General features: G+C 50.7%; 1 protein-coding gene across 6 annotated transcripts in view; it reads left to right on the forward strand.

Moving 5' to 3' along the window:
* Positions 1-423: 423 nt before the first annotated feature.
* The window catches only part of LOC113261708 (solute carrier family 22 member 4), a 50,715-nt gene continuing 37,618 nt past the window's right edge, over positions 424-13,520 (forward strand). For 2 of the 6 annotated variants that reach the window (XR_008957611.1, XM_057307418.1), the window contains exon 1: positions 424-1,757. Coding sequence is in view for 4 of the 6 variants with exons in the window: in XM_057307418.1 (XP_057163401.1) it covers positions 1,365-1,757 (393 nt within the window). In the remaining 2 variants the exon portion in view is untranslated. The remainder of the gene's footprint in view (positions 1,758-13,520) is intronic. The other 4 variants (XR_008957612.1, XM_057307419.1, XM_044387388.3 and 1 more) reach the window with 3 other exon arrangements.

Below are 13,520 nucleotides of genomic sequence, written 5' to 3' on the forward strand. Positions count from 1 at the left end.
TGGAGAAGCAGACACACTTGTACACAATCTCCACAACCTGGGGCCTTCAGCTTGTCAATCTCATCTGATCGCCTCATGAACTCCAGGGCTCAGACCGCAGTCTCCGGCTGGCTCAGCCAACAGCAGAGGGCCCTACACCTGGGCACCGAGCAGTCCGTGGCCCCTGCTCTGGTGTCCCTGCCGGATCTGGCCAAACTGGACCTTCTCCTCCTCCTTCCCTCTGTTCCCAGAGTGGGGGTGGTGTCTTTTGCAACCCAGAGGCCTTCCAGTCCAAGAAGGCCCTGGCAGTCAGCCCCAGTAAAGAACCCTGGGGCATGAGGAGAATGAAGGGTTCCAAATCAGAACCCAGAAGGGACAGGAGCGCCTCCAGGACTGTGCTCTCAGCAAGGGCCAGGCTCCGTGTGGAAGTCTGCAGAGGCCCCAGCGGGACCGTGGGAGGATCCGGTAGCCCCTGCCGCCTCCCTCCCTTCGCCAGAGCCTGTCACTGACGCAGCGTGACCCGCTCTGCCCTTCCGGGCTCTGGGCCTGTTTCCCCCTTTTCTAAAGGCGAGGCTCCAGGGGGCCCGAAGACGCGGGTTGGTGACTGATTCCAGCCCTCCTCGGACGGGTGGGTAGAGAGCGCCCTGGCGCCTGGTGCCAGCCACTTGCGCCGCGTGCGTGCCAGAGCAGAGGTCGCACTCCTGTCACCCCTGCGCCCGCAGAGGCTTTCCGGAGCACGGACTCCACGGACTCGCCCGCCCGCGCTCGGCCCGAGGCCACTGAACTCAGACTCCGGATTGGAAGGGCCAGGGAGAGACCCCTGTAGTGGGCGAGGCCGGTGGCGACGCTCTCCCCTGTGGGACCCAACACCGGGGCTTGGGTCAGCCTTTGGGGCCGCGCGGGCCACGCGGGGTGCGCGGGAGCGGAGGTTCTCTTCCGCCTGCAGGCTTCATCCGGGGCCGGGTCAGGCTCCTCCGCGGGGTCGGGTCAGGCTCCTCCGCGGGGTCGGCTCAGGTTCCTCCGCCGGGTCGGCTCAGGCTCCTCCGCGGGGTCGCGGGGACAGTGGGGCGGAGCACTAGGCGGAGCCGGCCGGCAGCCCCACCCTGGCCGCGCAGCCGCCCTCCCCTCCCCGCCCCAGCCGGGATGGGGGTGTGGTCCCGAGGGACTACGGTGGCTTCCAGCTTTGCTACCCGCTCCTGGAGCGTTCCAACGCCCGTAGCCCGTTTCCCGGGAACGCTTACCCGGCCGTGCGCCCCTATTTCCCTCAGCCTGCCTGGCCGCCGAGAACGTTCTGACACCCTCGGGGAACGCCCTCGGCCGCGCAACTCTGCCAGCCGACAGCTCTCCGCACCCCTTGTTGCAGCCGCGGAGCAGCGGTGGGTAGCATGAGGGACTACGAGGAGGCGACCACCTTCCTGGGCGAGTGGGGGCCCTTCCAGCGCCTCATCTTCTTCCTGCTCAGCGCCAGCATCATCCCCAACGGCTTCAATGGAATGTCAGTCGTGTTCCTGGCCGCAGTCCCGGAACACCGCTGCCGGGTGCCGGACACCGCGAACCTGAGCCGTGCGTGGCGCAACCACAGTATCCCGCTGCGGCTGCAGGACGGCCGCGAGGTGCCTCACAGCTGCCGGCGCTACCGGCTCGCGGCTATCGCCAACTTCTCGGCGCTCGGGCTGGAGCCGGGGCGCGACGTGAACCTGGAGAAGCTGGAGCAGGAGAGCTGCGTGGATGGCTGGGAGTTCAGCCAGGACATCTACCTGTCTACCATCGTGACCGAGGTGGGTGTGTGAACGACCCTCCATCTGCTTCAGGCCCCTTGAGACTCCCTGGCAGTCCCTGGGTGAGCGTTCCCCGCTCCCCGTCAAACCTGAGTGGCGAGCAACTTTGGTTATGCTTCTAACACGTGTGGGCCACCCAAGAGAGCAGCACTTCTGTGAGGCTTATTCGTGATCGGTTCTGTCTCGGATGGAGGGCGTGGAGCAGGGACTGTTGCCACCAACTGCCTTTTCCTTTACGAGTTTCACAACGGATGAGATTGTTTCCCAAGAGGCCGGTGGCAAGCTGCTCAGACATACAGTCTGAGTCAAGTTCCTGCTCCCAGCATGAGGAGGGGGGAGTGGGGATCCCGGCTGAGCCCAAGTGCAGACAGAAGAGCCTAGCTGCTAGGTGGGCCATGGGCAGGTCTGACCTGTTCCCTGGCCGCAGACTTTTGGAAGCAGCAGGGGTCTACTGCTCTGCTGTACCCCTTTTGGTGAGTCTTGAGGTCCTGTCTTGAGGCTCCAATTTCTCTGAAAAGGAGCAGAGGGCCCTTTGATGCTGACTGGGTGCAGGGGACCATAGGAACCATAACCCTGGCCCCAATGTACCAATGAAGAGACCAACTCACACAGATCCCTTTGAGCATAGGATCCAGTGGAGGACAGGGGTTCCAGCTTATGCCATTAGTCCCCTAGGATCCCAAGTGGTTCGGTGGCAAGTATTTCATCCCCTATACTTCTTGCTTTGCGTCTGGTAAGGGCCATGAGATGCTGGGTCCCTCTAGGTATACCTAGACTAGTTTTTTGCTGTTGATCAGGCAGGTAGGATTTCCCAGCTTCTGGCCCTTCTCCCACTCTATGTTCCTCCCCAAGAACAACCTGAGTGCGTGGCCCATGTTAGTCCTTAATTCTCTTCCCTCAGCACAATGTGGCAATCATCAGACACCACGACTGGCCTTGTGCTGGGCACTAGGCTATAGACATCTGGGGTTTGGGGTCTGCTCTCAAAGCTCCGATGCCCATGGGGCACACTAGCCATGTTATATATAGGGCTAACATCAACCCTTGTTAGTAATAGAGTTCTGGAGCCTGAATTCAAATTCTGGCTGGCTTGCTGTGTGACCTGGGACAATATATTACCCTTTCTGTAGGGATAACAGAGTGAGGAAATACTCCAAGAAAAAGTGATAGAATTTGACCTGAGTCTGGAAATACGATCCAGGTAACTGGTGTTCAGGGAATGACAGGTGTGGCTAGAAATGCCTACAGAGATCATTTCACAGTGTGCATTGTAGGAATGTTGAGGAATTGACTTTATTCTGAGGACAGTGAGGAAATAATAAGGGTTCTAAGCAAGGGGTCACATGACCATATTTGGCAGCTGCTTACTCCAGCTGCTATGAAAAGCCAGAAGACCAGCGAGGCATCTGCAGGAGTTTCCTTGACAAGAGCCTGGTGGCCAGCTAGGAGTGGTGGCTACGGAGTCTATAGGACCTGTGAAAAGTGGGCTCAGCCTATGGACCACCTCTGGATCCCCCCAGCATGGGCACCACACCTACCTTGGGCCCTGAGTTGACCGTGATTCTCTGGTGTTGATCCCCTAGCAGGGCTCCTAGTGTGTGCCCATCCCTTGCCCACAGGCTGTTCCTGGGGCATCTTAGACTGGGGGTCAGCTCCCTCCAACTCAATTCCTGGAAGAATCATCAGAGCTCGAACTGGAGCTGGCCCTGGTAGCCACAGCGCCCCACGACAACTGGTTTGACCTGTCTCTTTTCCCTTCCTCGCCGGTGTCATTCACCTCAGGGTGAAGATTGGGTAGCTGTTGGCCTCCAAAGTCATAGCTCCCCTTGTTGTGCCCTGCTCATAGGGTCCTATGGCCACCTCTGGGGACTCACATCATCACACGCTCACACTCATGCAAAAGGCTTTACTTTTTTCAGCAGCCTTTCCCTTCCCTGCTTCTTTTTTGGGTTGTGGGGTAAAATAAGAGACAAATGGGTGCTGGTGTTGGGAGGAGGGAGGGGAGAAGCACCAGGGGGAGTGGGGGGAGGTGGCTCCCCCCAGAGAGATGGTGGCTCAAGGAGAAGTTCTGGAGTCAGACTGGAGGCTGGTTCTGACCCCACCCCTAGCCACTTGGCTCACTTCAGAGGTTACATCACTGCTCAAAGCCTCAGTTTCCTTAGCTGTAAGAGGGGATACAAGCATATGGAAATAGGCTTAGCATTACTAATCACTAAGGAAATGTAGATCAAAACCCCAATGAGATATCATCTCACATCCATTAGGATGGCTGCTGTCAAAACATACAGAAAAAACAAGTGTTGGCAAGGATGTGGAGAAAAGGGAATCCCCGTGCACTGCTGGTAGGAGTGTAAAAAGGTGTAGCCACTATGAGAAACAGCATGGCGATACCTCAAAAAATTAAAAGTAGAATTGCCATTGAATCCAGCAATATCACTTCTGGGCGTATATACGCAAGAATTGAAAGCAGGGTCCCAAAGAAATATTTGTATGCTTATGTTCATAGCAACATTATACACAACAGCCAAAAGGTAAAAACATCCCAAATGCCCGTGAATGGATAAAGAGATAAAGAAAATGTGGCATATGATTACAACGGAACATCATTCAGCCTTAAAAAGGAAGGAAATTCTGTCACATGCTACGGTACAGATGAACATGGAGGATGTTATGCTAAGTGAAATAAGCCCGTCACAACAAGACAAAATCTGTGTGATTTCACTCACACGAGATATGAAGAGTAGGCAAACTCATAGAAACAGAAAGAAGTTACTAGGGGCTGGGGCGGCGGGGGTGGGGGGGCGGAATGGGAGTTATTGGTCAATGGGTACAGAGTTTAGTTTTGCAAGATGAAAAGAGTTCTGGAGATTGCATAACAATATGAATATATGTAACTCTACTGAACTGTATACTTAAAAACCATTAAGATGGTAAATATTATGTTGTTTTTTTCACGATTTTTAAAAATGAGGATCATAGGCGTGCATAGCTTCTCTGAGCTGTTGGGAGGACTCGGTGAGGCCATGCTACATGCCCCAGCACCAGCAAATGGGCATCATCGGCCAGTGGGTGAGGAGAGGTAAGGGCAGGACCTCATCACCTCTGGCTGTACACCATGGGCATCATGGGAGCTGTGCTATTATGGGTGATCAGACTTTCTGGAAACTGAGTCCCTTTCCCCATGGGGGGTCCAGGACCCACAGAATAGGACTTAGTTCCAAGCCCACACTGACTTGGCCAATGCCTGTGGGAGAAGTGGCCCCAGTTCAACCATAAGGTCAAGCCCAGGGGCCCTGAACGGGTTCTCTGAGTCCCAGCTGGCACGATACAGGCAGAGGGACTGTTATCAAATTGTTTCTGCCTTACACCTCTGTGCAGGATCTCCCAGTGGGCGTACTCTCTGGGACAGCTGAACCAACACCTGACCCCCACAGGGACGGCAAGGTCAGCCAGGAACCCAAGGATGGCATGTTCTGCTACGGAAATTCCTTTCATAGAATGCCAGGAGGCAGGAGTCTGGTGTTTGAGCTGAGACTTGCTTGAGTGCATCTATCTGTCTGTGTATATGTAAGGTAGTTTTCTTTCTCAGGGGTTGTTTGTGAAGTCCGATTTACTATTCTTGTGTAGTCATTAAGAATTACATTTTTAAAAACTTCATTTTGAATTAATTTTTGACTTAGAAAAAAGTTGTGAATATAGTACAGGGAATTCACATCTACCTTTCAACCAGCTGCCCTTAGTGTTAACAATTTACATAACCATAATTCACGTATAAAAACCAGTAAATTAATGTTGGTTGCACTATGATTAACTAGACCATAGACAGTATTTGAATTTCACTGGTTTTTCTAGTCACATTCTTGTTCTGTGTTTGGATCCAAACCAAAAGCCCATGTTGTATTTGTTGTTATGTCTCCTTAGTCTCCTCCACTCTGTGACGGTGCCCCGTCTTTCATGACCTTGACACTTCTTATGAGTCTGTTAGTTATTTGGACGAATGTCCCTTGGTTTGGATCTGCGTGATTTCTCTCATGATAAGACTGAGCTTGTGCACTTTTTGGTCAGAATATCATAGGAGCAATATGTCCTCAGCCATCATACTAGTAGGTATATGATGTCAATTCAGCTTGGGTTTTTTATTTTATTTTATTTTATATTATTTTATTTTATTTTATTTATTTGTCAGAGAGAGAGAACACAAGCAGGGGGAGCAGCAGGCAGAGGGAGAGGCAGACTCCCCGCTGAGCAGAGAGCCCGATGTGGGACTCGATCCCAGGACCCTGAGATCATGACCTGAGCCGAAGGCAGACGCTTCACCAACTGAGCCACCCAGGCATTCCTCGATATAGCTTGTTAACGGCAATGTCAACCTTGATCAGTTGGTTAAGTTGGTGTCTGCTGGATTTCTCCACCCTACAGTCACTATTTTCCCCCTTCATAATGATAAATATCTTGGGGGAGAGACTTTGAGACTCTACAAATATCCTGTTTATCCTCAAACATTTACCCACTGGTTTTAGCATCCATCTGAGGACGTTCACAGAAGCGAGTATTTCTGTGGTGTTTGCCTCATGGTGATCCACATTCCTTCTACATTCCTCCCAATTTATTAATTGGAATTCTTTCTGTGCATAAGAGCTTCCCCCTCCCTCCCACTTATTTATTTATGCAGTTATTACTTTATATTAGTGCAGACTCATGCATACTTACCTAATTCCATGAGTTACCATCTAATACTATCCTGATTGATTTTGTTGCTCCAGCTGGCCCAGCTTGACCCACGTACTTTTTCACTTCAAGCGTAGAGATGGTAAAAATCCAGGGGAAGGTCCTTCATCTGTCTCTGGAGTCAGAGCTGGAGGAGCCTGCCTTCTCCCTTGCAGGGTGGAGTGCCAGACACCTCTTAGCGATGTTATCTGCAGCCTGGCAGCACGGGAAGGGGAGTGGGGACTGGTGAGATCTGGCCCCACGGATGGGGACTGCAACTTCTGTTGAGGAAGGAATGGACCCCAAGCATCCCCAAACAGTCTGTCTGATATGGAGTCCTTGTTGCTGAGACCTATTGCAGTGGTGAGACCAGTCTCAATGAGCGTGGCTCTCCATACAGTCCTTCGGTGCCACAGACCCCAAAGAGAAAGGGACTACCTGTGAGAAAACTCAAAGGCCTCCTGCCCTAAGGCTGAGTGAATGTCCTGCTTTCCAGGGGGGCCTAGATTTATCAGAAGGGCCACAGGGCAAGCAGTAAGGGTGAGCCTGGCTCGTGGCCAGGGTGTAAGCATGGGCTCTCCTTTGCCTCAAACATGCCCACTCTTCTCTTGGAACATCATTAGGTAGACTTGATCCCCTTCAGCCCGTAGGCTGGGAAAACTAGGCAGTCACTTCTGAGCTGAGTACTGCTTCTCCTAGGCCCCATGTTCCAGAGACCCTGTGAGAGCCTTTTTGTTAAGGACCAGCTTCCTGTGGCAGGCTCCCAGTGGCCCGAGGCAGGTATGTGGCTTCATCATATGGGCTTCTGTCCTTTCCTGCAGTTCGCTGGGTCCTTTAGGAACCCGTGGGTGGAGGGGCTGGTGGGTATGCCCTTGAGCATGATACAGCCTCCAGCAAAGGGTCTGAACCTCTAGAGGCACTAGCCTTGTGCCATCTTTCCTGGGACCTGGGGTCAGGGCATGGAGAGAGGAGGACACTGATTCTCCACCCATAGCCCAAAGGTATGAGGTAGCAACATGGGGGCCTCCTCCTCTGTTATCAGGGCACTTATGGGAGGCATTGGGAGTAGCAAAGGAGGACAATGAGACAGACTGAGGCAGGTATCTAGCTGGCCACTACATGGGACCGCATATGGTTGCTCTCAGGGATGTGACTCCTCTGAGTCCTGGGCGGGCTCTGGCAAAGGTAAAAACTTTGAGCAATAGGCAGGCTTAGGCTATGTTCTATCAGGCCTGCAAGCTACCAAGAAATACTGCTGGCTAGCAGGGGCACTGGCAGCTCAGCTGTCAGGACAGCCTGAATATTAACCAAGTTCACACCCAGACTAGCTCTCTGTCAGATTCCAAAGGGGAGAAGGGGTCAGACCTCCGCCCAGCCAACACCAGTGAGATTTTCAGAAAGGTCTTTCCAGAAAATAAATAAAGGAGACTCAAGGGTTTTCCCTAGCTCTGGTATGAATGTACTTCCCTGTTTGTTTATCATCTGCATCACCCCAAACAGTTGGCCCCTTGCCTCTCAGCTGTGTTCCTCTGACAAAGGCAACCAGGATCGGGGTGTGCTTTTGTCTGGAGGCTGCTTCACTCCCATCTCCTGCCAAGTTTCTGGATAAAAAGACTTTGTCCACCCCTCCTGGTGGGCAGCAGAGCCCTCACACAGAGTCCAAGAGGCAGGATGGTGTATTGACAACAACAAAGCTTGCACAGGGTGGGTCAGAGAGCTGCAGATGCCTCAGGCCTCTGCAGGGACAGTAATTTGTGGCAGGTTAACTTCAGTTTATGTTCAAGGCTAATGCAGGGCTGCCATGTTATTTGAAAGCTTGGTTGGGTTTTAAGCATGCCTCTGGAGCCCAGAAGAAAAGCAAGGATCCCCATGTGGAGTATAGTGATGGTGGAGAGAGAATGGAGGCTCTCGGAAAAGGCGAGGTTGAGCCACACGCCCTGGCAACGGGCACAGATAGCCCAAGGCTGGCGGCTTCTGCTGTGTATCTGCAGGACTGAAGGGCAGAGTCACAGCAGCACTTTCCAGAGCTGCCCCTCCATGCTGAGCAGGCTGACACAGACCGCGTGCCGTTTACTTCTGTTCCCAGAGTGGAGATAGTAGACTTATGCTGGGTCCAGTGCCGGGACGCAAGGGGGAAAGCCCGGTCTCTGAGTGCCCCTTCTCCTTCCTTCAGGTCCCTCCGCTCCCATCCTCACCATCCCACTCAAACCCCCTGGGTCTTTTGCTCTGGTTCAGCCTCCAGGGACCACAGAGCCCTCCACCAAGGCCTCCCCACCTATGGTTGCTTTTTCTTTACCTCTAATCTGAGAAGAAAGGATGCTGAAAACATTTTAAGGTTTAGCCCCCCTCAATCCCGTGAGCTCTGAGCTGTAGAGGCTTGATTCCTCCTGAGTATAACCAAGAGATTGGGGAATCCCATCCTTGCCTCACCCCTACTCATATAGTGGCAGCTTGACCCCAGCTTCCACAGGCTGGGAATACAGGGGCCCTGGTTCTGCTCATCCCGGATTGTTTGTAAGGTAGATGTTCTATCCAGAAGAGGCAAGCCGAAAAGATAGAGGCTACCACCCTCACCCAGTACCCGATTCATAAAGGAGGGTGTCACTCTGAGGGCTGCTTTGCCTGTCACCAGCTCTGGAACAAGGGCTCAGAGATTTTGTCCAGGGGGACAGGTAGTCCACAAGAACAGAGAGCTCTGAAGCTGTCCCCACAGGAAATAACTTCATTGGAAAGAAGTTGAAGAAGAAAAACACTAAACTGTACAGCTCTGAAACTCAACGCATTTCAAGGAGAAGAAATAAAAAGAGTTCCACAGACAGACACATTATGGTAAAACTGCTGAGAGCCAAAGACAAAGGGAAAGTTTTGAAAGCAGCAAGAAAAATAATGACTTGTCACGTACAAGGGAACTTTAATAAGTTTTACATTTGACTTCTCATCGGAAACGGTGGAGGCAGGAAGGCAGTGGAATAATGTATTCAAAATGCTGAAAGAAAAAAGTTGTCAAGCAAGAATCTTATTTCTTGCAAAATTATCTTTCAAAAATGAAGACGTTCCCAGATACAAAAACAAACAAAAAGTGTGGGGAGAAATTTTGGTACCGTGTTGCCTTACAAGAAATACTTAAAGAAGTTCTTCAGGAGTAAGTTTTTTTTTAAATACACAACTTACGTTCTGAAAACTAAAAAAACGTCTTTGAAAGAAATTAAAGGAGACCTAAATAAATGGAAAGACATGTCAAGCTCTGTTGATGAAGCAGAAGGCCTAATGTGGGTAAGACAGCAGCACTCCTCAAATTGTTCTGTAGATTCAACACAAAAGGTGTCCAGCATCACTAGTCATTAGGGAAATGAAAACTGAACCACGAGACGCTTCTTAACACCCGCTGGGATGGTTAAAATTAAAATGACGTACAACAAGTATCGGGAGGAATATGGAGAATTGAAACCCTCACTCAGTGCTATTGGGATTATCAAACAGTGCAGCCACTTTAGAAAACAGGGAGTTTCTTGAAACTTAGCAGTTCCACTCCTACGGATATACCCAAGAAAAATGAAAACATATATCCAGGCAAAAATCTTGTACACAAAAGTTCATAGCATCAGTATTCGTAAGAGCTGAAAAGTAGAAACAACCCCATTGTCTAGCAACTGATGACTAGCTAAGTAAGATGCGGTGCACCCATACAATGGTATATAATTCAACCGTAAAAAACAAAAAAGGGGTGATACACGCTAAAACAAGATGAACGAACACTGAACACATTATGCTAAGCGAAAGAAGCCAGTCACAAAATACTACATATTGTATATATTCCACATCTAGAAGATAGATGTCCAGAATCGGCAAATCCTTGGAGACGGCGAGTCTGTTAGTGGTTGCCCGGGGCTGAGGGAAGAGAGTGGGAAGCGACTGCTAATGGGTATGGGGTTTCTTTCGGAGGTGCTGAAAATGTTCCAAAATTAGATAGGGCAATGGTTGCACAACTCTTGGAATACACTGAAACCACTGACTTGTACACATTACAAGAGTGAATTTTATGGCGTGCAAACTGTATTTCAATGAAGCTATTATAAACAAAAGGAATAAAAATGCCAGCTTCCCCCTCCCCGCTCACCCCCCTGCCCGCCCCACCACCACAATGGCCAGGAAATTTCTTGCTTGGTCACAACAAAGTTATGAAAAAGAAATTGGAGTGGACGTGTGTTCTATTATTAACTACTCCTAGTGTTCCCCTGGAAAGAAAAAAAAGTATAAGATGACACAGTAGAAAGCTAATTTTTCATTCTTAAATGGACTATTGCTAACTTCTCACTCACGGTCATCTCTGAGATGTTACACTTTGTGTGAAAAGGTTTTTTAGTTTTTCGTCATTGACCAGGAAGTTTTTATTTCTAAGAATTGCTGTTGCCTAGTCAGGTTTAAGTGTAACCTGCCTCACTTACTTATTCATGCGGTTTGTTCTAAGTCATGGTTTTGCTGTGAGGACAAAGGCACGAGCTCCGTGGAGACGGAACTACCATTTCATGAGGCCTGAAATGTGTCAGACACTGTGTCAAACACTCCACTTATATTTCCTGTCCTGTGCTCACAACCCCAGGAGGGTTTTGTGGGCTTTTTTAAAGATTTTATTTATTTATTTGACAGAGACAGAGACAGAGAGAGCACGAGCTGGGGGTGGGGGAGGGGCAGGCAGAGGGAGAAGCAGGGTCCCCGAGGAGCAGGGAGCCCGATGCGGGGCTCCATCCCAGGACCCCGGGATCGTGACCTGAGCCACTGAACCACCCAGACACCCACCCAGGAGGGGCTGTTATTTTCCACCTTTGAAGATGAAAAAGGAGGCTGATTCAGTGCCTCAAGTCACACAGCCAGAAAGTGGCAGAGCCCAAAAGAGCCTGTGTTCTTTTCCAACATCAGGCTGCTTTCTGGAGTTCTTAGTTCTACGGAGATCACAGGGGTGATCTTATCGTCATGGTCCTTCGATGGCTTTGGTAAAGGCTAAAACTGCTAGACTGGCTAGTTGGAGAGTTCAAGGTTGAGGGTGATTTTCAAAGGTGTGATACCTCGCATTTCCCAAACTCATTTTCCGTTACACCTGATTGTTCAGCGTTCAGCGTTCACGCATCAACAATTCGTGAAGAATCCACCACGTGCCTAGCCTCGTGTACGCGTTAGTTATCTAAAATGATTACCTGAATGAGTTCAGGTTTTACAGCTCCGTTCACGTGGAGGAGGATGAGGAGGGGTGCCTCTTTTCCTGTCTAGCCAGAGAGCAAGGGCACAGTGGCCCAGAACAGGGCCTGCCCCAGGGAGGACAGCTGGGCTCCTGCATGCACATACGCACACCTGATCTGTCCTGAAAGGTATGCTTGACCTTGAGCTTTGTGGAGGTAGCAACCATGTCTGCTTTGTGCCCACACAGAGTCTGGCCCAGAGCAGGTGCTCAATGACGGCTGAATAAATAAGCGATTCCTTTTACCCAAATCCACTAGAACTTGGGCTGGTTGTTTCATTGCTCTGGGCCTTCATTTCCTCATTTGCAAAATAGGGATAAAGAGAGTACCCATTTCACATGGCGACCTTGAGATCTCATGAGATAATACAAGGCACACAGTGAGCACCCAACATACAATAGTTATCATTTCTGTTATTACTGCTAAGTGTCATGAGAGGCATGCTCTTCTATGCCGAGAGTGACCTCCCATCTTCTGTTACCTTGTGACCTGGGTTTTTGTTTCTTAAAGCAAAGCCAAAGGCCAGTTGGCCTTTGTGCAATTTTGGTTGCACAAAGAGCTCTCTCTGCTGTGTTATGGAATGTGGGTCTAAGACCCTGAGGATGAGACAGACACAGTAACCCTGGGAAGGCATTTCCAGTGCCCCCACCTGCACAGCCTGCGGCCAGTTAGTTCCCACAATCTCCACTCTCTGTCCAGTGTGTGTGTGTGGGGGGAGGGGATCGTGTTTTAGAAATGTGAGCGCTTGACCTTAAAGCACAGCTCCAGAGCGATGCCAGCCAGCTCCTCACCAGACTGTCCACCACAAGCCTCTGAGCAGACCACAAGGACATATGTCTGTGTGTACATGAGTGTATGCATACGTGCAGAGACCCAAGGGACAGTCCCATCTTATTTACGAAAAGATTGTCTTCCACTGGGTCTACAGTGTCATTGTTAGCCATAGGGAATTCTCTGGGCTCTGGCTAGTGGGACCCCAAGACACACCCCTCAAATCCCAAGGGGTTGGTCACAGGTAGGGCCTGGCCTTCACTAGAATAACCCCATGGAGAAAAGGGCCCTTCTTCAGGCTGGCAGCTGATTGACCAGACTGCAGTCCCATGAGTTACAGCTGGAACTTGTCTGCCAATCCTCTGTCCTATTACTAGGTCCTTTGCAGCTTTCCAACAAGATTATTTGGGCACAGTGACTCCTCAAGAGAGGGCCCAGCCTTGGAACCAGCCATGCGTAGCTATAACATCAGCTGCCTTCACCTGTCGGGTATGAGCAGGACTTCCAAAACCCGACAGCACCCTCCATAAGCCTGGGACTGGGGCTCCACGTGGCTATGTCCTGTGCCACATGATGCTGATAGGGGCCTTCTGGGGCCGTCTTTAGGGAGCAAGAGGGACCTAGAGCCATGGCTGCATCAGCTCCAGTAGGTGAGCAATGGGGAGCAAGCCCATACCTCATCCTTCCTGGCACCCCACTTCAGAACTTGCCCTGCTCCATTCCCCAAAGTCACCACGCTCAATCCACTATGAGGCCATCTTTATGGGCCTGCAAACCATGCAGTCCCACAGGCCCTCACACTTGGTTGTAATGCTCTGCTATTGACGTCTTGAAATTCTTCAGAATTTTTGAACGAGGGGTCTTGCATTTTCTCATTGCACTGGGCCTGCAAATTCAGCAGCCAGTCCTGCTCACTACTCTTGCCATGTAATCCCTGGCTCGGTATCTGACAGTCTTCCTCTTTCCTTTCTGTCTTTAAGTCCCATTTATCCTACCCTAAGGCAAAATCCTGACAGAAAAATACTCAAAAAACCACAAAGGAAAACACATT

Source organism: Ursus arctos, unplaced genomic scaffold, assembly GCF_023065955.2.
Source record: "Ursus arctos isolate Adak ecotype North America unplaced genomic scaffold, UrsArc2.0 scaffold_5, whole genome shotgun sequence".
Lineage (NCBI taxonomy): Eukaryota > Metazoa > Chordata > Mammalia > Carnivora > Ursidae > Ursus > Ursus arctos.